General features: G+C 44.6%; 1 protein-coding gene across 1 annotated transcript in view; it reads left to right on the top strand.

Moving 5' to 3' along the window:
- PLXNA4 (plexin A4) overlaps positions 1–23,835 on the top strand; it is a 635,072-nt gene that overhangs the window by 573,228 nt on the left and 38,009 nt on the right. The window contains exons 24-27 of the mRNA XM_073002484.2: positions 1,707–1,853; positions 11,509–11,668; positions 14,829–14,932; positions 22,282–22,381. Coding sequence (XP_072858585.2) covers positions 1,707–1,853; positions 11,509–11,668; positions 14,829–14,932; positions 22,282–22,381 — 511 coding nt within the window. The remainder of the gene's footprint in view (positions 1–1,706; positions 1,854–11,508; positions 11,669–14,828; positions 14,933–22,281; positions 22,382–23,835) is intronic.

Below are 23,835 nucleotides of genomic sequence, written 5' to 3'. Positions count from 1 at the left end.
ACAACTCCCAGAATTCCTCAGGCTGCAAAGCTAACTGTTATACAGAATCACTGTCACCCATGTACTTACTACCCATCTATACTTTTCCAGTGTACTGCTTATAACTATGGATGTTCTCTTAACCTGTTCTTCCACAGTCCAACAGAGAATGTCATTAAATGTGGTGCTTCCTGAGGCTAACAGAATCTGTATTTATTGCCTATATTATTTTTAAATTATTGTCCTTCATTTGCATTGCTTCCTACGATGCAACGGTAATATTTTATGCCCTTAAAAGATAGTGGAAATCATAAATATAATAATGGAATACCTGTAAATATAGAAATAGCATTTTCTGGAAAATGGGGGAAACTGCTTGTTTGGTTCGGTATAAGGTACAGAAGCTTGAACTATTGGCTTATAGCAGTGGTTCCCAACCTTAGGTCTCCAGATGTTCTTGAAATAAAACTCCCAAAGCCTTCACCACTCGCTGGCTGGCCAGGATGTCTGGGAGTTATAGTCCAAGAACATGAGGGGACTCAAGATCAGGAAGTACTGGTTTATAGCATAATTCCCCTTGGTAACTTTCTGACTTCATTTCTCTTTCCTCTCTTTATTTGTTTCTTTGTTTGTTTAACTTACATGCCACCAACACTACCCAAAGGTCTCTGGACAGCAACAATTTAAATACAATTCTCTGTGGCCCCCTGTATGTTAAATTGCATCACAGAACCACCCCCACTCCTGTTATCCTTGTAAAGATCCAGTTATGTTAGAACCCAATGATATTCTGACCTGGCCCCAAACAGTATGGCTAAATCTGGTTCATCGTGCAAGCTAGTGCAGACTCATTGAATCCATGGGACTTCCAAAAGTGAGGAATTAACAAGTCCTATTTGTTCACTGGATGTATCCTAGTTAGGACTTACAGTTAAATGTGCTCTATGTGTATAGAGGGATGTGGTGGCGCTGTGGGTTAAACCACAGAAGCCCTTGTGCTGCAGGGTCAGAAGACCAGCCGTCGTAGGATCGAATCCATGCGACGGAGGGAGCTCCCGTCGCTTGTCCCAGCTCCTGCCAACCTAGCCATTCGAGAGCATGTAAAAAGTGCAAGTAGATAAACAGGTACCACCATGGTGGGAAGGTAACGGCGTTCCGTGTCTAGTCACGCTGGCCACTTGACCACGGAAACGGTCTTCGGACAAACGCTGGCTCTATGGCTCGGAGATGGGGATGAGCACCATGCCCTAGAGTCGGACATGACTGGACTAAATGTCAAGGGGAACCTTTACCTTTACCTATGGTTTGAGGAAATTACTTTCTTGACTACAACTGCTATAATCTTCTCGTCAGGGTGGCCAATGGGGACTTCTAGGAGCTGTCCTCGAAAAAGAATTTCATATCAAAACCAGGAAAACAGTTTTGTCCTCTCTGCCTTGATGCCATGCAGTGGCAGCAGGGTGCAGGCCGTTAGTCTGTACTTTTCAGAATCCATCCAAGATGGTCAATCTATGTTGATCTATAAGTTCAGCACCTTGGACAGCTGCTGTAAAGTGATGAGTAAAACCTGGAACAGATTCAGAGGGAATTTCTTGCCCATGTGCCAACCAAAAACAAAAAAAGAGGAACTTTCCCAAGTTCTTTTGAAAACATGATCGTTCCAAGGAGAAGGCCCTTCTGGTCATGTTCTAACTGTCCTCTTCCTCCACCTCTTTGCCTTCCTGCAGGAATGTGCTGGTGAGCCCCTGTTTTCCCTGTTCTGTGCCATCAAGCAGCAGATGGAGAAGGGGCCGATTGATGCCATCACTGGAGAAGCCCGCTACTCTCTAAGCGAGGACAAGCTCATCAGGCAGCAGATTGACTACAAGACCCTGGTGAGTGACGGCAGGTGGGGAGGAGCGGTGTAGTCAGAATCCCCAGCATTTGGAAACTACCCTTTTTTGTAGACCATTCTGTTTTCTTGACTTATGAAATCATAGAATAATGGAGCTGGAAGGGGCCTATAAGGCCAACACCCTGCTCAAAGCAGGAATCCAAGTCAAAGCAGTTCTGACATACAGTTGTACAGCTTTCTCTTGAAGGCCTCCGGCACTGGAGCACTCACCACCTCCCGAGGTCATGGGATCCATTGTCGTACTGCTCTAACAGTTAGGAAGTTTTTCCTGATACTCAGCCCAAACCTGGCTTCCTGTAGTTCGAGCCCATTATTACGTTTCTTGCATTCTGGGATGATCAAGAACAGATCCTGGCCCTCCTCTTGTGTTCCATGATTCCGATGTGGTTCTGATCCTCTCCTCCTCCTCCGGAGGGCGTTCCACTGGGAGACAGCACCCTGTCTTCCCTGGCTCACCTCCTCCGGATGCTACTTCCATGTGGGCATCCACCATGCTGAACTGCAGAACACTGGTTGGGCTCACAGCTGAGCTGGCATAAACTGCTGGACCTGTGGTTCTTGCCCCTCTCCAGTTTAGATGTACGGTGTCACTGCTAGTGACATCACCCATGATGTGTTTCCTGGTAGGGGAGTTAGAGGGGAGGATCACATTCTTTTTTTCCACCTGTTAAAGCTCATTTGTTAGCCATTTGGGTGTGATGAATGCCTTTGTTGGGGCAACATTTAGGATCATTTGTGCCATTTTAAGTTTTTTGTTTAATGCAAGGCATTTGTGGAACTTTACGTTATGAATAAGATAACATGTTAGATAAGCCTGCAAAAGGTCAACGAACTCTACCCAGCCACAAAGACCAGGGATCATAGCACAAAAAAAGACCAGCTAAAGACACCCATCAATCACAGTGACAGACAATTCCCCCCCCCCATCACAACAATACATCCCAACGAAAACACGCTGATCACCATCATCACCCTATCTCCTGAAAAGGACAAAAGCTGTTCCCACAGCTATAAATACTCAACTATCTAACAAACAGCAACAGAGCATGGACAGAGTTCCTACTCCAGCCCTCTGAAAATGCTGGCCACAGAGACAGGCGAAATGTCAGGAAGAACAACCTTCAAAACATGGCCAAAGAGCCCGAAAAACCCACAACAACCATCAAGATAACATGTTGTCTGGTGCCCAATGAGCAATGAGAAAACAGCTGTCTATTTCCACGTGATTTGTCAAAAATAAAAAAACATTACGGAAATGGGGCTGGAGTGGGTGTACGTATGAACAGATGCAAAATGAACACCAATTGAAGATAGGATGGTTTGGGATGGGGCAAGCTCTTTTCATTGTCACATCTCCTGAGAAACGAAGCCAATCCCATCTCCCCGCCCCCTCCCCATAAAAACCTTTTCACATTTGTTGACACAAGTAATGAGCATATGGGAAAGGTCGTAGGATGTGGCTTGAAGCTGTCAGGCACATTTTATAATAAGCCCTTATAATAACGTGGTGGGGAGCTGTTGAATACGTCTTGAGCGCATCGCCGGCTCTGAACAGCACAGAGAAGCCTGGGCGGCCCTCACGGCCCCCTCCAGGACACCTCTGTGTCTTTGATACTAACAGCCTAATCAGTTAATATCTGTTGACATCACACGTCTACAAACACCGTTGCTTGTTGCCTTGGGATGAAAGCGCTCCATGCGTCTTTTTGGTTAAAGCCCCAATGGGAAGCTTTTGATGATGACAGCCAAGTCACTAATGAGGCGTGAAAGGGATGCCCCACGTGTAGCCCTTCGTAGGGATTGATTTCGGCCGAGAGCTCCTTCTGGTCTCTGAACAGACACAGCCGTCCTGCTGCTCTGTTCCAGGATGCAGGCCCTGATCAGGGTGGAGGGAAGACATGGCACCAGGTACTGCTTCTGAATTAAGGGTATAATGAACCTTTGCATAGTTCCTCATTCTTGGTAGCAAAGGGTGTAGACAGATACAGTTGGTTGGAAAAATGGGCATCTTCTAAATATTTTCTTCATTCATTCATTCATTCATTCATTCATTCATTCATTCATTCATTCATTCATTCATTTAATATTTTCGCCCTGTCATGAGTCCAAAAAGACCAGCATGTCTTTTTTTTTTATAATCACCAGCATTTAAAAAAATTGCAGGTTTTGCACACACCCAAAACACAATGTATTGTGCAAAATGCGTCTTGCCTGCAGAATAGAAAAGTTTTTGTTCAGAAAAAATGTATTTCTGGGAGGTTTTTGCAATAAAAGCTTTGACATGCAAAAACAAACAAACATGAACACTCATCATCATCCCCAGCAGGGAAGCACTTCCTGGAATCTTTCATTCTTCCTTGTGGGGTAAGAAGCAAAGATTTACATCCCTAGTTTTTAAAATCCACATCTTGAGTATAGTCTTGTAGGCATCCTTCAGTCTCGAGAGACTATGGTATCGTGCTCTGTATGGAGGTCTTGGAACAGTGTCTTGTGTGGCTGAGAAGGCCAATTCGAGAGTGACAATCCCTTCCACACTGGAGACAAATCCAATCTGTCCCCTGTCCAGCTCCCTGATTTGGCTGGTTTCGGGACTGCCTCTTTGCCTCGGTCTGCTGTACAAGTGTCTCTTCAAATTGGGAGAGGCCATGATGCACCACCTACCTCCAGGCTGAACGCTCAGACGTCAAGGTTTCCCATCTGTTGAGGTCCATTCCTAAGGCCTTCAGATCCCGCTTGCAGATGTCCTTGTAACGCAGCTGTGGTCTCCCTCGGGGGCGGCTTCCCTTCACTAATTCTCCATACAGGAGTATGGTCAATATTAAGGATACAGACCAAGGCCAGAAAGATAATTTTGGCTGAAAAAATTCAGTCTATGGCAACACTAAGGAGCTTCAGATGCTCGCTCATGAAAAGGGAGGTTTAGGATCAGCTACCCCAAAAAACAGAATACTTATTGTTGGGTTTGAATCCCTTCTTGGCCATGGAAACTCGTTGGGGGAGGTATCATTGGGCACCTCCCCAAAAATGAGCACCAGAATATTTAATACAGTTCATAACACAATTTGAGACACACAAATAAGCAAAACTCAGCATTCATTCACTGAAAAGACCATTCTTTAGCAACCATTTCACTGCCAAAGGCCTGCCTGAATATGAATCTCTGGGGAGGTGCCTCTAGTGGAAGGAGAAGAGAAGGGAAAGATTAGCCTCATCTTCTTGCTGGGAGTTCCAGAGGCTAAAAGTAGCTAGCAAGGAATCTTAATCCAAGCTTATCTCTTGGCTTGCGTAAGACTTGATCTTATGGTGTTCTGGTTCTTGGATCTGGCACCATATGCTTATTTCCACAAAGTGTTTCCTGCAAAAATAATGACTGCAAACAGTGGGTCAAATAAAATAATTCCTAAAACACACAGAATAGAAATAAGAATGCACTTCTCAGGGTAGAGCTACACTTTACTCTGATTGGATTCACAGTCTCTATTATGTTTGACTTCACAGTCGGTGCTCAAACAGGGGCTGCAGATTGTTTTGAAAGTTCATCATTCATACCGGATGCAATGCATTCCTGCCACAGCTCCAATTCTTTTCTTCCTTCCTCTTGTCTCACCTCTGCCGAGCATTCCTTCCTCTGGTCCTGCCTCTACTGATCCTTTTATATTTCTCTGTGAAGCCACATTCTCATTTAAAGCTTTGGACTACTGAGTTTCTCAAAAACTTTCTATAGAATCATAACATGGAAAGGTACTTAACAATCAAAGCATATGGAACACTGAAAATGTTTGAACACTAATTTTGAAAATTATATCATAGTTTACATTCCAAAATGATCTCATAACAGGAATCACCGCCTTTCCCTTCCCATCCATTGCTCTTTCCCTCACTTTCAAGTAATACAGGCAGGAATCATGTCACCTCACAGTTTATCTTCCCAATAGTTTAAAACCATATGTCCTGTACACATTACTTGAACGTGAGGAAATAATGGATGGGAAGGAGAAGGTGATTTTTAATGACATCCTCAGACCTGTCAGTTAAGTAATTAATATGTCCAAGCTTTTGCTTCACAACAGAAGGCCCTTCCCACACAATCTGACAGAATTCAGGAGTAGCAGCACTCAATCCCCCACATTCAAATTTTTAGCCTTACTTAAAAATCACAGGAAAATATATCAAAGGTGTTAAAAGTAAGAATATATAAGGTAAATGACTTTCTTAGCTTCTAAGCAAATTAATAACACATAGAGAAATAGAATACATCTTTAAAATGCTCACCTGGCCTTCTACCAGTAAAAATCTATGGAGGAAAATCTATTATTTCAGTGTCCTCTCTCTGTGCTGCTTCGTTCTCTTTTTCTTCTTCCCAGCTCTTTGGCTCAGCTTGAGGTGACTCTGCTCTGCTTCATGATTGTTGTTAGTATCCGGTGGGTGTCCCATAGTGTTGAGCCGTTGATGAGTTGAATTAGTGGGAGTGCATCTTATCTCCCTGTATTTATAATTCTTACCAATTGTTTTCACTTCCCCCGCCAATCTGTAAACAATCTCTCTCCCAGGGTCTGTAAGTTCCAGGGGCCTGGAGGTCCAACAATTATTTTTTTCAGTAGAAAAGTCTACCACCCCTGCACTTTCTCTACCTCCAAAAGTCTGCAATGTAGGGTTGCCACTCTACTGATGATGAGTTTGTTTTGTTCCTTCGTTCTGCAGAACTTGGTAGGACAAAGCAATTGGTCACACGTCTGATTTTATGGCCAGGTCATGACCTGCCACGTGAAAGAAAGCCTAGCAGAGGAGAACTAAGGCATGATCACATAAGTGAAGAAAATTCTGCACCTAGATTCCAACTACTCCTTACCTGACTGGTTTGCAAACCACCGGGCACTGCTGTTGTTATATGCTGTCATGTCATTTCTGACTTAACGGCAATCCTACAAATTTAATGACTCCGAGAAGCTTCTATCCTTAACAGCAAACTCAAGGCTTCCTTTACTGAGTCGATCTGTGTGATGCCAGGGCATCATTTCCCCCCCCCCCCCACTCCTTTCCATTTTTCCTAGCCTTATTGTCTTCTCATTATGTGCCCAACTTAGGACAACCTCACTTTCATCATTTTTGGTTCTGAAGAAAATTCACGTTTGATTTAATCAAGGACCAGTTTATTAGTCTTTCTTGACTATTCCTGATATTTCTAAAGTACTCCTCCAGCACCAGATTTCAAATACAGCGGTGCCTCGCATTACAATGTTAATTCGTTCCAGCGAAATCGCTGTAGAACGAAAACGTCATAAAGCGAAAATAAAAAAGCCATTGAAATGCATTAAAACCTGGTTAATGCATTCCAATCGGCTAAGAACTCACCGTCCAGTGAAGATCCTCCATGGGGCGGCCATTTTTTGGGTGCCTGTGCAGCGAAAAATGGCTCCTAAACACAGCGGGGAGCCATTTTGAGCACCTGGCAGCCATTTTGAAAACCCGACGATCAGCTGTTTTGATCGTCGGGAAGCGAAAATCGGTTCCCGAAACAGGGAACCGATCATCGCACAGCGAAATTCACCCATTCAAAATGTCATTTTGTGATCGCTTTTGTAATCACGAAAAACCTGATCGTAATGCGGATTCATCGTTAAACGGAGCGCCCGTCTTGCGAGGCACCACTATACATTGATTTTATCAGATTTAATTGGTTGTATGGGCAAGGCTTTGGTTCCAAGACCCAAGTCTGACCTAGTCTTCAGTCCCAAGTCTCAAGTCCGTATTAAAAACAACAACAAGAAAGGGAAAGGTGGATGGGTTTGGGGTCACAAATCAAGCCTGAGTCGGGTCACCAGTGTGACTTAAGTGCAACTTCACAATGAAACCCACGACTCAAGTCCTCACCCTTGGGTTTCATCATGTCATTTTAACTAGAAATGCCACATATCGGAGCCGGGAGTTTTGGTGTGCAGTTGTAGTATTCTGCCAGAGAGCTTTGAGTGTAATGGTGAGGGAGCAAAATGGAAAGCTTCATGGAAGTAAAAGCGTCATGTTTCTCGCGTCCCTGAGGGGCACGTCTGCTTTAATTACTCTTTAAAACAAAGCCGTGTGAGGGTGTTGCCTTCTTACGTTGTGCCTGATTGTTAGGCAATCACTTAAAATAATAAGGACTCAATTAACCCTGATACCTGGCTATGACAGCCCTGTATTTAATCAAAGAAACATAATCCTTTGAGGACGAATTGTTTGATTTCATGCTGTGTGATTCCATGTAACGTGTGAACTCTCCATTGAGATAAGATCACAGGGGGGAGCAGAGTCTCAAGTTAGATTAATTTAGACTAAGGCTAATGTCTAAACTCTCCTACTTGAAAGGCGGGAAAGAGAAAGGACTTCTGGAAAGGTGGGTAGACCTCTTCATCTAAGATGTGTTGCATTTAAAAGGGGTGTACATTTCATTTGGGGTGTGTGTGTAATTTTTCACCAGCTCGGGTCAACAAAGAAAGATGGGTGCATGGGCTTCTGAGAAATAGCTCCGAAGTATCAGCCAACTTTCCGTCATGTTCTGTAAATGCCTGAGATTTCCCTCCTCTGCTTTGCATTTAGCTTCTAATGAGGCAGGAGAGCGTATTTGAGAACAATCAAAGCTTAATTCATAAATGAAACTTTTAACCTACTAGCCGCTAAAGTGAGAGAGAACGTTGAAAAGCCCTCTGCTCCCTGCCTTCTATTCCTGTGTAATTACATTTGGTGCAAAAAAGCCCCTCTCAGATACAGGGCGGCCCTTACCTTCCCAAATGGCAAGACATTTAGAAGCTTTCTCTGGGATCTGAAGGTTTTCATGTTTCAGGGCACTGGCTGAAGACTAAAGGAACTGCAGTACTTACCTGGTCTCCAGGTAGGAAGGGGAATCGCAGAGTGAACAGATAAACCTTAATGTCTGTGTTGTGATGTGATTAAAGATGGGTGCGGACCTGAAAAAAATAGGTGGTTTGTGATGGTTTGTGGTTGTGACCAGGAATCACTACTGTGGTTCACTGATCCCCCTAAGGGGCGCCTAGCGCTTTGTCAGAGAGTTTGACACGCCACTTACTTACCACCTTTGTGCTGGGACAAGTCCCAAGACCTCAGCAGTGCGTAGCGTAAGCCCTTTGAACAAGTCTGAGCTTAAAAGAACACTTTACTTTTAACCAGTACTTTGCAAGTAGAGACACATCATGGGCTTTGCGATTCCTTAGAACTCACTAAAGCTCAGTTAGGTAGGACCCTTAAAAGATAGCTAGTTTGTGGCCCCCTCCTGGATTTAGCCAGACCCTGCTGTTCAAGAGACCAGTCCTTTGTAAGGATTTTTACAATTAATTTTTATTAGAAAAATAGAGTTTCATAGAATCAGTTCATATTGCTTAAGCTTTAGCATAAGGAACATATTCAAAGATCATTACAGTTAAATAACTATTTCCCATTAAAATAACAAACACTACTAAGCTGGGTTAAGGCAGGTTACAAGTGGGCTATCTCCACCTCCTTCTCTCTCCTTACTTACATCCTCTCTCAATCAAGTTATTTTCTCTCCCATCATCATGGAATCGAAATCCAGAACAGAACAACCTCTGAATCTCTTTCACATAACCCATCGTCCATTTTCTACACTCTCTAACCCCTCCTTTCTTCTTGACCATTCTGGCTGTTAATCAATTAGCCTCAAGGGGCTGTAACACCTTCCTCCTGCCTTAATTCCCATGGAAGTCCAGGTATTTTATCTCTTCCCCAATTAGCTCGGAATGTTGTGTCTTCCACGGGCCCCTTGATGTGACCTTCAGTATTATCTCGGACCAGGCTGTACCGATCTTCAGAAAAACACTCTCATGGCACTTAGAATATGGGTGATTGGTGTGTATTGTTGTGGGTCACCCATCTACAGAAAAAGACAAAAGCCTATCTCACAGCCATAAATACTGCACTCCCAAGCCAACTACACCAGAGCACAGGTTGCTGTCCTCTGAAGATGCCGGCCACAGAGACTGGTGAAACGTTAGGAAGAACAACCTTCAGAACACGGCCAAAGAGCCTGAAAAACCCAGAACAACCATCAGAACCATCTCGATTCAGGCCATCACCCAGTCATGACTACCAGCCCACCAACTGAAGATCAATGCAACCATGGGTGGCCACGCATCTCCAGTCTTCAAGAGGCCTACATGTGGTATCAGGAATGTGTGCACAGCCTTAGCGCTGCTCCTCAACTGGGTTGAAATGGTGGAGAGGATTTCCACACTACGCTGTTGCAGCCATTTGATGCAACATCCAGTGTCGTGGCTGCATCCTGTGGGATCCCGGAACGAGTAGTTTGTTGAGACTTTTAAAGTCTTTTGCAAGAGACATCTTGAGTGCTCTCTTAAGCTACAACATTAATGCTTCCAAGCATGAGATGCTAAATCCCTCACCAGCCAATAAATGCTAGGGTACAATAGGAGCCAGGGCCACTGAAGTAAAATTAAAGTAGTTTAAGTATGTACTTCGGATACATTTTCAACCCCCATGTTGCTTAGCAGCAACAAGAAGGAGAGGCATGCGGGTTAACAATGGAGATGTAAATCCTCATTTGTTTCATCCTTGCATGGAAGGATGGAGAGAGGATCTGCTTTCCAGTAACAAGGCCAAGGAATTGCGTGGCACTATTGATAGATCCTCACATTAATAAGAACGATGCTGTATGCCATCCACGTAATTCCACAAGTGGCCAAAAATCCCTGCTTTCTTCAAGCATCTGTAGCATGAAATGGGTTGTTTGTGTCTTTCTTAACCCTAAGCCAGTACTTGTTCTTTGCGTGTGTATTTTGCTTCTTATATGGAGAGGACACTAGAGACCTCTTGGACAAATTACGGAGAGTCTGAGGAGGAATGAAATGGCGCTTTCACTCACTCCTAGTTAGACTCTTGAAGTTCTCAAAAATTCCTCATCATGGCAACTCATCCTGCTGAGGTGGCCTAAGCTGAAAGGAAGAAAGAATTTAGCTAGAACGTGCCATCCACAGAGACTGGTGAAACATCAGGAAGAACAACCTTCAGAACACGGCCAAAGAGTCTGAAAAACCCACAACAACCAATTTAGCTAGAATTCTTTCCATTCCTAGTTAGCAGCAGTTTGTGACCTATACCCTATTTTCTCTAGCAGTCAGCAGCAAATGTTAATTTAGGGCTGGGGGATCACAAAATCAAAGAATAACGGAGTTGCAAGGGTCCTAGAAGGCCATCACATCCAACCCCCTCGTCGATGCCGAAATCCAAATCAAAGCAGATCTGACAGAGGGTTGTCCAGTTTTCTCTTGAATGCCTCCAGCGTTGGAGCGCTCACCACCTCCCAAGGTAATGGGTTCCATTGTCGTACTGCTCTAACAGTTACAAAGTGTTGCCTGATATTCAGCTGAAATCTGGCTTCCTGTAGCTTGAGCCCATTCTTTCATGTCCTGCACTCTGGAGTGATCACAAGCAGATCCTGTCTCTCCTCTGTATAACTACCTTTCAGGGATTTGGAAGATGCTGTCATATCTCCCCTCAGAAAACTCCAAGAACAGCATACTAAGTATGCCACATGTCCTAGGACTGATTGACTTGGTAGCCAGTTTTATTGTGGATTTGCTTCTTTTCTGCAACCCCGCCCTCTGCAGGTCCTGAGCTGTGTCAACCCCGATAATGTGAACAGCCCTGAGATTCCAGTGAAGCTCTTGAACTGTGACACCATCACGCAGGTCAAGGAAAAGATTCTTGACGCCATCTTCAAGAACGTGCCTTGTTCTCATCGGCCCAAAGCTGCTGACATGGATCTAGGTGGGTGAAATACCTTGTTGGTTTAATGAAACATATCACCCGTTGTTGTTGTTTGTTGTTGTTTAGTTGTTATGTCGTGTCCGACTCTTTGTGACCCCACGGACCAGAGCACACCAGGCTCTCCTATCTTCCACTGCCTCCCAGAGTTGAATTCATGCTGGTCACTTCAATGACCCTGTCCATCCATCTCGTCCTCTGTCGTCCCCTTCTCCTCTTGCCATCACACTTTCCCAACATCAGGGTCCTTTCCAGGGAGTCTTCTCATGAGATGGTCAACATATTGGAGCCTCAGCTTCAGGGTCTGTCCTTCCAGTGAGCACTGGGTAAAACAGCCCCCAAACGGGAATAAACCCTGGGGTAAATATGACAATATCATCTCAGTTTGCTGACAGTGAGTGCCCTGTTCAGTTTGGAGGCAGCACTGGCAAAACCTTACTGGACTTCCCAGTGCTGAGCTGAAACCGGAATCTGCTTTTTGCAGTGGTGCCAAACCTGTGTTGTCTTGAATGTCCTGTTTCACACTGCAGATGGTGCAGGAGCTGATGGTTTTTCCCTCTCCAGTGGTGAGCAAAAGCCCTATGGGGTGTTGTCATTTCATTCAAACCTAGCTTCTTTTTGCCTGCCATTCGGGCAGTCTTGTACCATCTCCCTTCACTGCAGAGATGTGCAGAGGTTGCTGTATGGCCTAAAGAGATGCTCTCTTGTGATGAAAACAGAGACCGTTCACGGCAGCCGTCTCCTGAGTTGGCATTCACCACCTTCTCCAATGGGAAGACACAACAGGCATAGGAGGATTTCTCTACCGCCACCCCCAACACACATCCCCGTTTTCAGAAAGTATGTTGGAAATCAGATCAGAGTCTGCATTTCTATTGTGCAGAAGCCACAGGAGGTCCATTGATCTACAAATTCAGGGACAAGGAGGAAAAACGCAGCATGCTGATGAGAAGGTTTCAGCCACCTAGACCCCACTGAGCTTATGTTCTCTGAGTCCTGATGAGGACAGAAAACCGTTGGTGCAATAAATGGCTCATTGTACAGGCGGCTGATAAGGCTGCGCTAAAATACAGGAAAGGAAGCTAACTGATGTGCTCGTATGGTGGGGAGTCTCTTGAGCCCTGATGAATATGGTCTCCGAGGCCAGGTGCTGCACAGGTGGTGAACACCTCCCTCCCACACCATAGAATCAAGGAATAACGGAGTTGGCCTCTTAAGGCCATCAAGACCAACGTCCTGCTCAGTGCAGGAATACAAAGCAGATCGGACAGAGGGTTGCTCAGTTTTCTCTTGAATGCCTCCAGTGTTGCTCGCTGCCTCCCAAAGCCATGGATTCCATTGTCATACTGCTCTAACAGTTAAGAGATTTTTTTTTCCTGGTATTCAGCCAGTTCCCTGTAGCTTGAGCCCATTATTCTGTTTCTTTTTTTTCTCAACATGCCCAGCTCTTTCAGTCTTTCTTCCGAGAGCTTGGTTTCCAGTCCCCTGATCATCCTTGTGGCCCTCCTCTGAACATGCTCCCGATTGTTGCCATCTTTTTAAAAGTGTGGTGTCCAGAACTGGACCCAGGACTCGAGAAGAGGCCTAACCAGTGCTGAATAGAGGGGGACTAGTACTTCATGGTATTTAGAGAAGATACTTCTGCTAGGGGTTAGGGTCTGAGCTAGGCAAACTAGGTTTCCTTCACTGGAATGGCGGGGGGGGTTGAATAGAAGAAGAGAGCCACCCACTCCTTCCAGAGGAGGAGAATGGTTATGTGATGAGTGAGCAGACTCTTTTCTCCGACCGCAACACCATGTTACCGGCTTGATGAGATAAGCTGCCGTTAGAAGAGAAGATGGCTAGTGCGGGATGTGGTTTGCATTGCTTCACACTTGATGGCTCCCATTAAGCTGGTGACATGACATGTACTGTATGAAGGAGTGTATAAAGGTACATTATACCCCAGATCCCTCAACCCAATTCATGCAGTAGGCAAGCTAGCCATTTAACTTTTGTGCTGTGGGTGAATAGAAACCCCAGCAGTTGCTTTTCCTCCTAGTTGGTGTCTTGTCCCTTCTTTCTCTCTTGTAGCTTTCAGCACTGCCAGCATCCGAGGTCCTCCAGGCAAGCCCTGGTGCTGAAATTTGAACAGTTTTTTAAACATGAAAAACAGCATTTGGGGGGGGGGGAGTGTAGGTTTGGGAAAAGAAGCAGCAAAGGGGAAGAGATCCTTTACCCTTTCTTCTTTGTTCATTCCACGCTTACATTTCTGGAGTCTTGTTCCACCCACAACTCAGTTTGAACCAGGGCTGTTAATTAAAAGTGGCATTAAATACAGTGGTGCCCCACTTAATGATTACCCCGCTTGACGTTGAATCCACGATGATGTTTTTGCAATCGCAAAATGATGTTTTAATGGGCTTTTTTTTCCCGACAGTCAGTTCCCTGCTTTAGGAACCAATTCTTCGCTTTATGACGATCAAAACAGCTGATCGTCGGGTTTTCAAAATGGCCGCCGGCTGCTCAAAATGGCTCCCCGCTGTTTTTAGGAGACATTTTTTGCTGCACAGGCACCCAAAAATGGCCACCCTATGGAGGATCTTCCCTGGACGAACCGGTATTTCACCCATTGGAATGCATTGAACGGTTTTCCATGCATTTCAATGGGCTTTTTTCGCTGGAATGGATTATCCTCATCAAGTGAGGCACCACTGTATATAATATATAATCATGTGCCAGCAAGTCAGTTCAGACTTATGGTGATGCTTTTCAGGGTTTTCCAGGTAGAGCCTACTCAGAAGTGCATTACCCTTTCCTTCCTCTAGGGGTGCTCTGGGGTTATGCAGCTGGCCCAAGGCCACCCAGGCTGGCTCTACTCACAAGTGGCACGGGGGGGGGGGGGAATCGAACTCCCAACCTCTGGCTCCACAGCCAGAAGCTTAAACCACAGAGCTATCCAGCCAGCACCGAGGACCTCAGTGGGCTCGGAATTGCTGCCCGTCCCTGCCTCTGCACAATAAGCCTGTGGATTGCAGGCCCTGAATCAACGCAACTCAGGGCAGAGTCATCTTTACGAACGGGTGAGAATCAGCCCATGCCAGCAGCTGCCACGTCCTTCTTCAGGATGGGTTCCCGTGGTTTAGGGTGGAGAAAAATGACCGGGGGCTCTTTCCCTTTGCAGAATGGCGGCAGGCGAGCGGGGCCAGGATGATCTTACAGGATGAGGATCTTACCACCAAGATCGAGAATGACTGGAAGAGACTCAACACCCTCGGCCATTATCAGGTAAGCCGCCAGTTTTGCTGGAGCAAACACCGGTAAAGAATAGGAAAATACAGGCAGTTCTTCCATCTTCTTACCTGTTTACCTGCCTATCCATCTATAATCTCTTTGGCTGTTTTCCCATAAAATGCTTATTTATTTATGTATTTGTTTCTGTTCATTATGAAAATATTTTATTTGTATGTTTGATTTTCTATCCCACCTCTCTCCCCTAATGGGGAGGGGGACCCGAGATCTTTCCATCTCAATGTCACCCTGAATCCCCATCTTGGATAGACCAGAGGCTGAGTCACCCTCGAAATGGCCCCTGTTGGGATCGAACTCAGCTCATGAACAAGGTTGTGACTGCTGTTCTCCGGTTTAACTGCTACACCACAAGCCTCCTTTTATCTGTGGCGTAGCTCAACCCCTTTCTTTTCTCAGACATTCGCGAACAGAGCAGATCTGCCAGCAGAACACCCTGCAGTCGGATCTCTGGAATCAGCCAGCATGAAGGAGGGTTGGTTGACAGAAGGGCATTTCTGCTGGCAGAAGAGATGTCTACGAAATCCTAACCCACCATCAACCAGTGCACCTTTGGGTTAGACTTGTTCTGTCCTCACGAACACTGGTGGATTAAGATGATATTTAACAGAGAGGTGGATCCCATGGAAAAGGGATGTGGTGGCACTGCGGGTTAAACTGCAGAAGCCTCTGTGCTGTAAAGTCAGAAGAGCAGCCATTGTAAGATCGAATCCACACAACGGAGTGAGCTCCCGTCACTTGTCCCAGCTCCTGCCAACCTAGCCATTCAAAAGCATGTAAAAATGTGAGTAGATAAATAGGTACCACCTCGGTGGGAAGGTCACAGCGTTCCATGTCTAGACGCGCTGGCCACATGACCACAGAAACTGTCTTTGGACAAGCGCTGGCTCTACGGCTTGGAAACGGGGATGAGCACTGCCCCCTAGAGTCCGACATGAGTGGACTAAATGTCAAAGGGAACCTTTACTTGAGTCCCATGGAATTTCTTGCTTGGAAGCAGACAAGTACAGAGGGGCAGTCCTGGTCCTTTCCCTGGTGTGCTAGATTATTACATGTATTTGTTGGCAGGGGTTGAATGTTATGTTGGGGCTGAGCCGGTGAACAATAGTCGTGGCATTTCCCATCACCAAGTGAACCTCCCTGTCCATCCATTTGCGCCTCGCCCTGTCTGTCTCTTCCTGTTCGTCTCCTTGGTGACATGCAATTAGAAATGCCCCGGACGGGAGAGAAAACTGTTGGCCCTCTCCCTTCTTTGATCTTGTCTCTCTCCCTCCCCGCTCTCTTTCCCCTCCCCTCCGCTGGGCTCGTAACAGGATGGAATGTCAAGCTTGAGATTAGAAACAGATTGGAAGCTGAGAGGAGACAATGAGGAGGACAGGAGTTAATTCCGTTCTGACCCAGAAGAAGATTGATTGTCTCTGCCCAGAAGGGAAAGGCTAGGGTTCTTTAGAAATCCAAATAGCAGAAAGGAAAGGTGGGAGGCCTCCAGGGAGAGAAGGGGCATTGGGATATCCCAGGGCCCATAGAACTGAGCCAAAATGTTTCATAAGATTTCTCTTCCTTCCTTCCTTCCTTCCTTCCTTCCTTCCTTCCTTCCTTCCTTCCTTCCTTCCTTCCTTCCTTCCTTCCTTCCTTCCTTCCTTCCTTCCTTCCTTCCTTCCTTCCTTAGCTTGCTCCTTCCTTCCTTCCTTCCTTCCTTCCTTCCTTCCTTCCTTCCTTCCCCATCATTAGCTTCCTTCCTCGTGGGGGACATTTACAGGGAGTATTCGCGAAGGCTTTACAGGGAGCTTGGATTGCAAACAACAAAATCAGGAATATGTCTTTCGTCCCAATTGGTACTGTTGTTGTCCATAATGGTTGTGTTTAAAAATTATTTACAGGTTCACATAGATAAAACAGACACCATGTTATAAAGCAAAATCACTCACATAAGCTGGGAACCTACTGCTGATCTTGTTTACATAAAGGAAATAGGATAAGTCTGGACTGCTAATTGTTCCTTATTAATGAGGTGCTGGTTAGCTTCTTGGGTGCGCACCCGCTCATGCAGAGATGATCACACTGTGGTCTTCAATGAAACCAGCTACCTTTCAAATGAGTTGCAATTTGCCACCAAGATTTGTGCCATTCCTTCGTGCAGAAGTAGATGGAAACAAGATTTAGGTCATTATCCCTTCCCTTAGGGCTTATAGACTCGTACTGTACTCCTAGGCTGAATCTCATTAAAATCTGCAGGATGGACTTCTTAGTAGCTTATTGCTGTTATGGGCTTTCAAGTCAGAACCGAGTTACAGCAATCTTAATAGCGCTTTCATGGTAAGTGATATATTGACGGAGTGGTTTTACCAATTCCATTCCCCCAGTGAGTTTCCATGGCTGAGCTGGAATTCGAACCCAGGTCTCCATTACTCTATTTACTGCACCACACTGTGTATCAGAAGAATGTTAGGGATATTCACGGGAAATTTCTAATATTCATCCTAGACAGGCTGTCAAGGCATAACCCCTCCGAGTGTTCTCACCGTCAGCACAAAAATAAGGAAAGTAGAAGTGGTTCCCCCCCACACACACACTCCAAATGTTTCTGTGTTTTGTGTAAAATATATTTGTGCAGGACTAATGGCAGAAGGACTGGCAGAGGGATCAAAAAAGAGGCAGATAACCCATTGGACGCTTCAATGTTTAAAAAAATCACACAACGAGGCAGTCGTTATTGTGCTTCGCACACAAATAGATTGATCGTTCCTCATTCTCACCTCTGAGAATAAGACCAGCAAAGATTTGCGGGTTGTCAAAAATGTGAAGAAGGGGAATTTTAATCAGATATGTAAATGACGTGAACACAGAAGAAAATAGATACGTGGCGGTCCCGCGTGACATGGGAAGGCCAAGCCAAAGAGAAAGGGCAGGTTAAGAGAACGGGTGGAGACGATTCGGGGTTGATGAGCGATGGCAAGGCTCCCAAATCAATGAAGGGACGTGGAATGAAAGGAGAACAGGCCCAAAGAGTGCAACCCTCTTGAATATCAGTAGATGCAGTTTCAGTCATACCAGAGAAGAGCGAGGCAGTCAAGGAAAGGAAGGGACCACTGGAGAGATCGGATCCTAACTAGAGACAGCATAGATGAAGTATGGCGGATTTTGAGACCGGAGAAGGAACGTTGAAAGAAAAGGACGGGAGATCAGTGAACAAAGGGTTGACCTCGTCAGTCCAAGAAATAATAGGAGAGGGAACAAGACCCTTTATTGCAGCCAGAGAGAAAAGAGGGCAGATGTTACAGAGGACGAAGATGAAAGCAGCCACGTTTGGGAGCTGAGAGCCTACATGGGGAGGAGCACGAAAGGGAGGAACCCACGCTCCTGGCGAGGTTATGAACCGTTCAGTGCAATAAACAATCTCTTCTCAGATCTTCACTTTGAGCCCTCCAGCCTTGTGCAGAGGACAGACAGATTTTTTTTGACTTCTCAAGAGAGGCAGTCAGAAGGTCAACTGGATCAGGATAACAAAGATTCCGTTCCTTAATAATAATAATAATAATAATAATAATAATAATAATAATTTATTGTCATTGTAAGTATATACACATACAACGAAATTCACAGACACCCAGAGACCAGACACATGCACATACATAAAATTCCCAAACACTCCCCACCCACTAAAAGTCCCCCACTAAAATACAAACATCTACACCGCAGGCCAAGTTACACAGTCCAACTAATTATTCACTACTGGTGGTCTTTAAGCTCATTATTAATTGCAATTATAGCTCTGGGATAAAAACTATTGAGAAAACGTGTGGTCCGAGTCTTAATTGTTCTATATCTTCTGCCAGATGGTAACGAGACCTTCATTAATCACAAACGATGTGCCATCAAGTTGATTACAACTTAGGATAACCTTTTCCATGGGGGTTCCAGGTACAGAGCACTGAGAAGTGCCTTACTCTTCTCTTCTTCTTCTTCTTCTGTGGTTGGCCCAAAGCTACATAGGCTGGCTCTTCTCCCGAGAGGGCCAGTGGTATACATTTTTATTCGAAGTACACTATTATTTTATCACCCATTTTATGAAGTAGGCTTAAACTGTCTTTATTCCGAAGGGAGGAAAATAGCAGCTGGGGGAGCCTGTCTTGAGCACCATCAGGGGTAATTACTAGGAAAGCAATTTAAATGGAAACTGCTCTAGGGCCGTGATGTGGCTTTTTACATATTGGACCCCTGTGGCTGCATTTTCTTCAAAATAAAAGTGGCCACTATTAATCATGCTCTTTACAAAGTCCGTTTACTGTAACATGTAGTTTGGCCATAACTGGACTCGGATGGCAAGAGGCTGTGTTTGCAATTGGCTTTTGATTTCCACGTGTTCCTACATTAAGGGATGAAAATATTGATTTCAGTCCTCCATGCACAACAAACAAGAAATATTGATTGAGTGATTATTTATTTATTTATTTATTTATTTATTTATTTATTTATTTATTTATTTATTTATTTATTTATTTTTATTTACTTATTTACTTATTTACTTATTTATTTGCTGCAAGCCATCTTGCGTCAATGAATCACAAATCACAAATTTATAATTGTTTTTCTGATGAATCGATTTGTCAATTTGGTTTTGACTTTATAGCGTATCAAAATGCCCCACAAGCACCTTGAGACAGCAAATTCACAAACTTCCCTTGGCTCTTCTCTACAAGCCTCACAAGTTAGGTGAAGTTTGGGTTTCGGACATCGGAGTTATGTACCTACAAAATGGTTCCCCCAAGGAAATTTCCCTGTAGCAGCTGGCTTGGGAAAACCCAATCTCCACCATACTTGGAGGGGTTGTAGAAGAGAGTCAGTAGATGTTTCTCTGTGATTTTGATGTCTCTAGATGACTGGGGGAAACTTTTCGGGGGGGGCTCTTTATGGGTGTGTAACGCGGACATCTGAAAACCAGTCTTTACCAAACATGGAAGGAATGTATTTATTTATTTTATTTATTTATTTATTTTATTTCTATCCCGCCTATCTGATCATAGATATGTAGAGGGGAGTCAGAAAACACTTCCCTGCAATGTCGGTGCCACTAGGTGCCTGGAGCGGTATTTTATAGCAGAATGAATTGAAAATAAAAAACTGCTAAAAATTCATTGATTCATATTGGTCTGGGGCATTGATTCATTTTTTTTATTTATTTTTTTATTTATTTAATTTATATGCCGCCCACACTACCCAAAGGTCTCTGGGCGGCTTACAGCATTTAAATATGAAAATGGATTGACAAATTAGCTATTTTTGAATGAATTTGGTGAATCTTTTTTCAGTTCCTGCCCAACTCTAGAGAAGAACTGTTTATATATTTGATTCATACATTTTTAATCCCCATTACTGAAATATAGTATAATTGTGGCTGTTTTTGCATCAACTAATAATAGTAATAAGAGAGAATAGGGATGGGATTTTTTTAAAAAAAAATTCTTAGATTGCAGTCCTATAATTCTCCATTCTGGGAGTTCTACCTGACAGACGGGCATCTGGAAGAAAGGCCAAGCTCCACGCAACGTCCCTGTTCTTTGCCCCAGTGTTATTTGGGAGCTTTCTGTCTGAACAAGAAGTTAAGCAGAGCTAGGCCTAGATTAGCTTCAGAATCTTCCAGCTGAGACCTTTCACCTAGGTGAGCCACATTCAGATATCTGCAAGACATCTGTCTGCAAGGTGGGATTCCCAGAATGGAGATTTGTGGGATTTATGGTCCAATGAATTTAAAATCCCATTCCCTAGCACCAAGTATGTTTTCTGTGTCTTTGTGATCAACCAGACCGTCCTGTTATTCCTCTGCAGCTGTTCAGCTTTGCAAAGGGAAAAGACACTAGTTTTGCACCGAAATGGAGTAATAGACAAACTGTGTTTTGAGTAAATAGTAATAACCACTGGCGGACCAAAATTCGTCATCTTGAACTCGCAGCGAAGCCAAAATCTCTCATAGATGTTGGAGAATCCTTGAAGAGCTACCTTGCAGGGCCAAGACAGCTAGTTCTGGCAAAAGTGTCATTTATTGGCATTCGTACCTGCAGTGTATCTTCTTTTAGATCCCTGGTTCTCAATCAGTGCTAGACATATCACTGGGAGGACACAGAAGACGTCCAGGGTCAACATAGTCATTTCGTAATACAATTATTAAGCATTCACTCTTCCATTGTCCTCATGTTCCCCATGTTTGTGTTGTGCCCTGCCCAACCAGACTCTATTTGTTGTTGTTGTTGTTTAGTTGTTAAGTCGTTTCCGACTCTTCATGACCCCATGGACCAGAGCACGCCAGGCCATCTTGTCTTTCACGGCCTCCCGGAGTTGGGTCAAATTCATGTTGGTTGCTTCGATGACACTGTCCAGCCATCTCGTCCTCTGTCGTCCCCTTCTCCTCTTGCCTTCACACTTTCCCAACATCCGGGTCTTTTCCAGGGAACCAGACTCTATTCACCACAGATGATCTCTTTACAACTTACATCAACTTTGAACACTCACTGTTTCTCCTAATTGTCACTTCCCCTTGTCTACCAGTGGAATACCTAATGCCTCATTTGCTTCTTCTGTGAAAGAATAATAAAGATTATGGAAGCCAAATGCCTTCCAATGTATCAAAATGTCGGTTGTGAGGAAGTGGCATAATTGCGTTGCCCTGCTGGGACGAGTCTACTTCTCCGGTAGAGTGGCTGGTAGGATGTAAGATATCAAAGTCAAGGAATCCTTGAGCTAGATTACAAAGCTGGTTCTGTTTGATCTGTTGAAATCCTTTCTACCTCTGTGCTTCGGTCCTGAGAACCGAGCCCATGGGAGGACTGAGTCACAAAAGAGAGACAAACGACTTACAGGAGACTGAGGGCATCGCCGTAAGTCTAGTGTCCACGTAGCCTACAACTACTGAAAAATGGGATTTCAAGCCTTTGTCTCACCAGTTGAATGACCATCTTGGTTCCGGTGGGACACAGCTAGCACATCTCACCTTCATAAGATGAGGAGACTGACTCACATATGTTAAAAGGCACCTTTCTCAGCTCCAAGGAGAGCTGGCTAATTAGCATCTCGGAGCGGCTTTGAAGATGAAGGCACTCAGTGTTAAGTGCTAATTATTGTTAGTGCTGATAGAAGAGCTGGCGGGCTCTTCCCGAGGTGCTCCCTCTTCTGTTCCTCTTCACCATAGATTCATCAAAGACATTCCTAATCCAGGGACCTCATTTGTGTCTGGCTCAATGAGCTATAGGTTGTTCCGTTTGCTTGTTAAAGAGAGGCATCAGAATCTTTCCTGTAGCCAACTTTCCTCCTCTAATGGCTCTTTCCTTCTCTAGGTGCAAGATGGATCTGTGGTGGCCCTGGTGTCCAAGCAAGTCACCGCTTACAATGCAGTGAATAATTCCACTGTTTCTAGGACATCTGCAAGCAAGTATGGTAAGCATTGCTCTTTCCTTCCTTCCTTCCTTCCTTCCTTCCTTCCTTCCTTCCTTCCTTCCTTCCTTCCTTCCTTCCTTCCTTCCTTCCTTCCTTCCTTCCTTCCTTCCTTCCTTCCTTCCTTCCTTCCTTCCTTCCTGTCTGTCTGTCTGTCTGTCTGTCTGTCTGTCTGTCTGTCTGTCTGTCTGTCTGTCTAATCTGTTTAATCTGTTCCTATCTATCTATCTATCTATCTATCTATCTATCTATCTATCTATCTATCTATCTATCTATCTATCTATCTATCTATCTATCTATCTATCTATCTATCTATCTATCTATCTATCTATCTATCTATCTATCTATCTATCTGCAATTAAGGCACTTTTTTACTTTTGGTAGAGATGTCAACATATGCTTATTTTCTTTCCTGCAAGGAAGAGGTGCATCACATTTTTTCCTCCACTGGGCAGGAATCCAGGAGTCTTTGTGCACTCTTCAGATTTCAGGACTTTGTGGAGAAGTGTTCTTCTCAAACAAAACCTTTTTTGTGCCAAAAAGCCTGTATTTCTGGAAAAAATAATCTTTTCACTCACATGCAAGAGGGGAAAAAAACCTCATGGCAGGTGATGTGGTTCCTTGATGTGACAAGACATTCTTTTTCATCCAAGATAGAAAACCAGTGCATATGAGTCTTTACCCTGTACTGTGACCCCTGTTTGTTTAAATCCAGACTAATTACACTAAAAACCAAACTGTGGTCAGTGGCACATCCATCTGGATAGGATGGGGCTTCAGGGTCCCTCTACAAAGAGGCAGACGTACCTGTGGTAATCCCATTGCTCTCTCTGCTGATCATCTCATTTCCAAGACGGCTCTTTGTTTTTCCTTTGATTGCAACTGGCAGGGAGGACGAGAGGCTCATCTAAAAGGGTGTGGGGAGAAGAAAAAGAAGGAAAGAAAATAGGAACGTCTCTTCTGAAATTCATCTTAGGCCAGGACACCACTGACCTTCTGCAGGGCAATGACTTCAGCCACAGCCAAGGTGCTCCAGGCTGCTTTGGGCAGTAATTAATACCATTAGCAATGCATTAATAAGGCATGCAAGACAGATTGTGCACTTCTTGGCGACCCTTGCTCTCTGCCGCTGGCAAATGGCTACTTGGGCCCTCTTTAGACGCGAACCTCAAAAAGGATATCACTCTCTGGCCCATGCTGTGATTTGCATATCTGTCGCTGAAATCTGCAGGAGCACCTGCGCACATGCACGCACACACACACACACACCCAATAGACTTGCTGAATTTGGATTCTGAGTGGCAAGAGGTCAGCCTGAAAGCTCCACACCGGTGAAGAGGAGATAAGGTTCGTTCGCTTTGGGACGTCTCGTCTGCTCCTCGTTGGGCACAAACCAAGACTGTTCGCCAAAAGGACATTGATGCATCTGGCAGCAAGTGAATTTGGAGATGACAAAC

The sequence above is a fragment of the Pogona vitticeps genome, chromosome 5 (assembly GCF_051106095.1).
Source record: "Pogona vitticeps strain Pit_001003342236 chromosome 5, PviZW2.1, whole genome shotgun sequence".
Lineage (NCBI taxonomy): Eukaryota > Metazoa > Chordata > Lepidosauria > Squamata > Agamidae > Pogona > Pogona vitticeps.
Note: the sequence above shows the minus strand (reverse complement) of the source record. Positions and strands in the feature narration are given on the sequence as shown.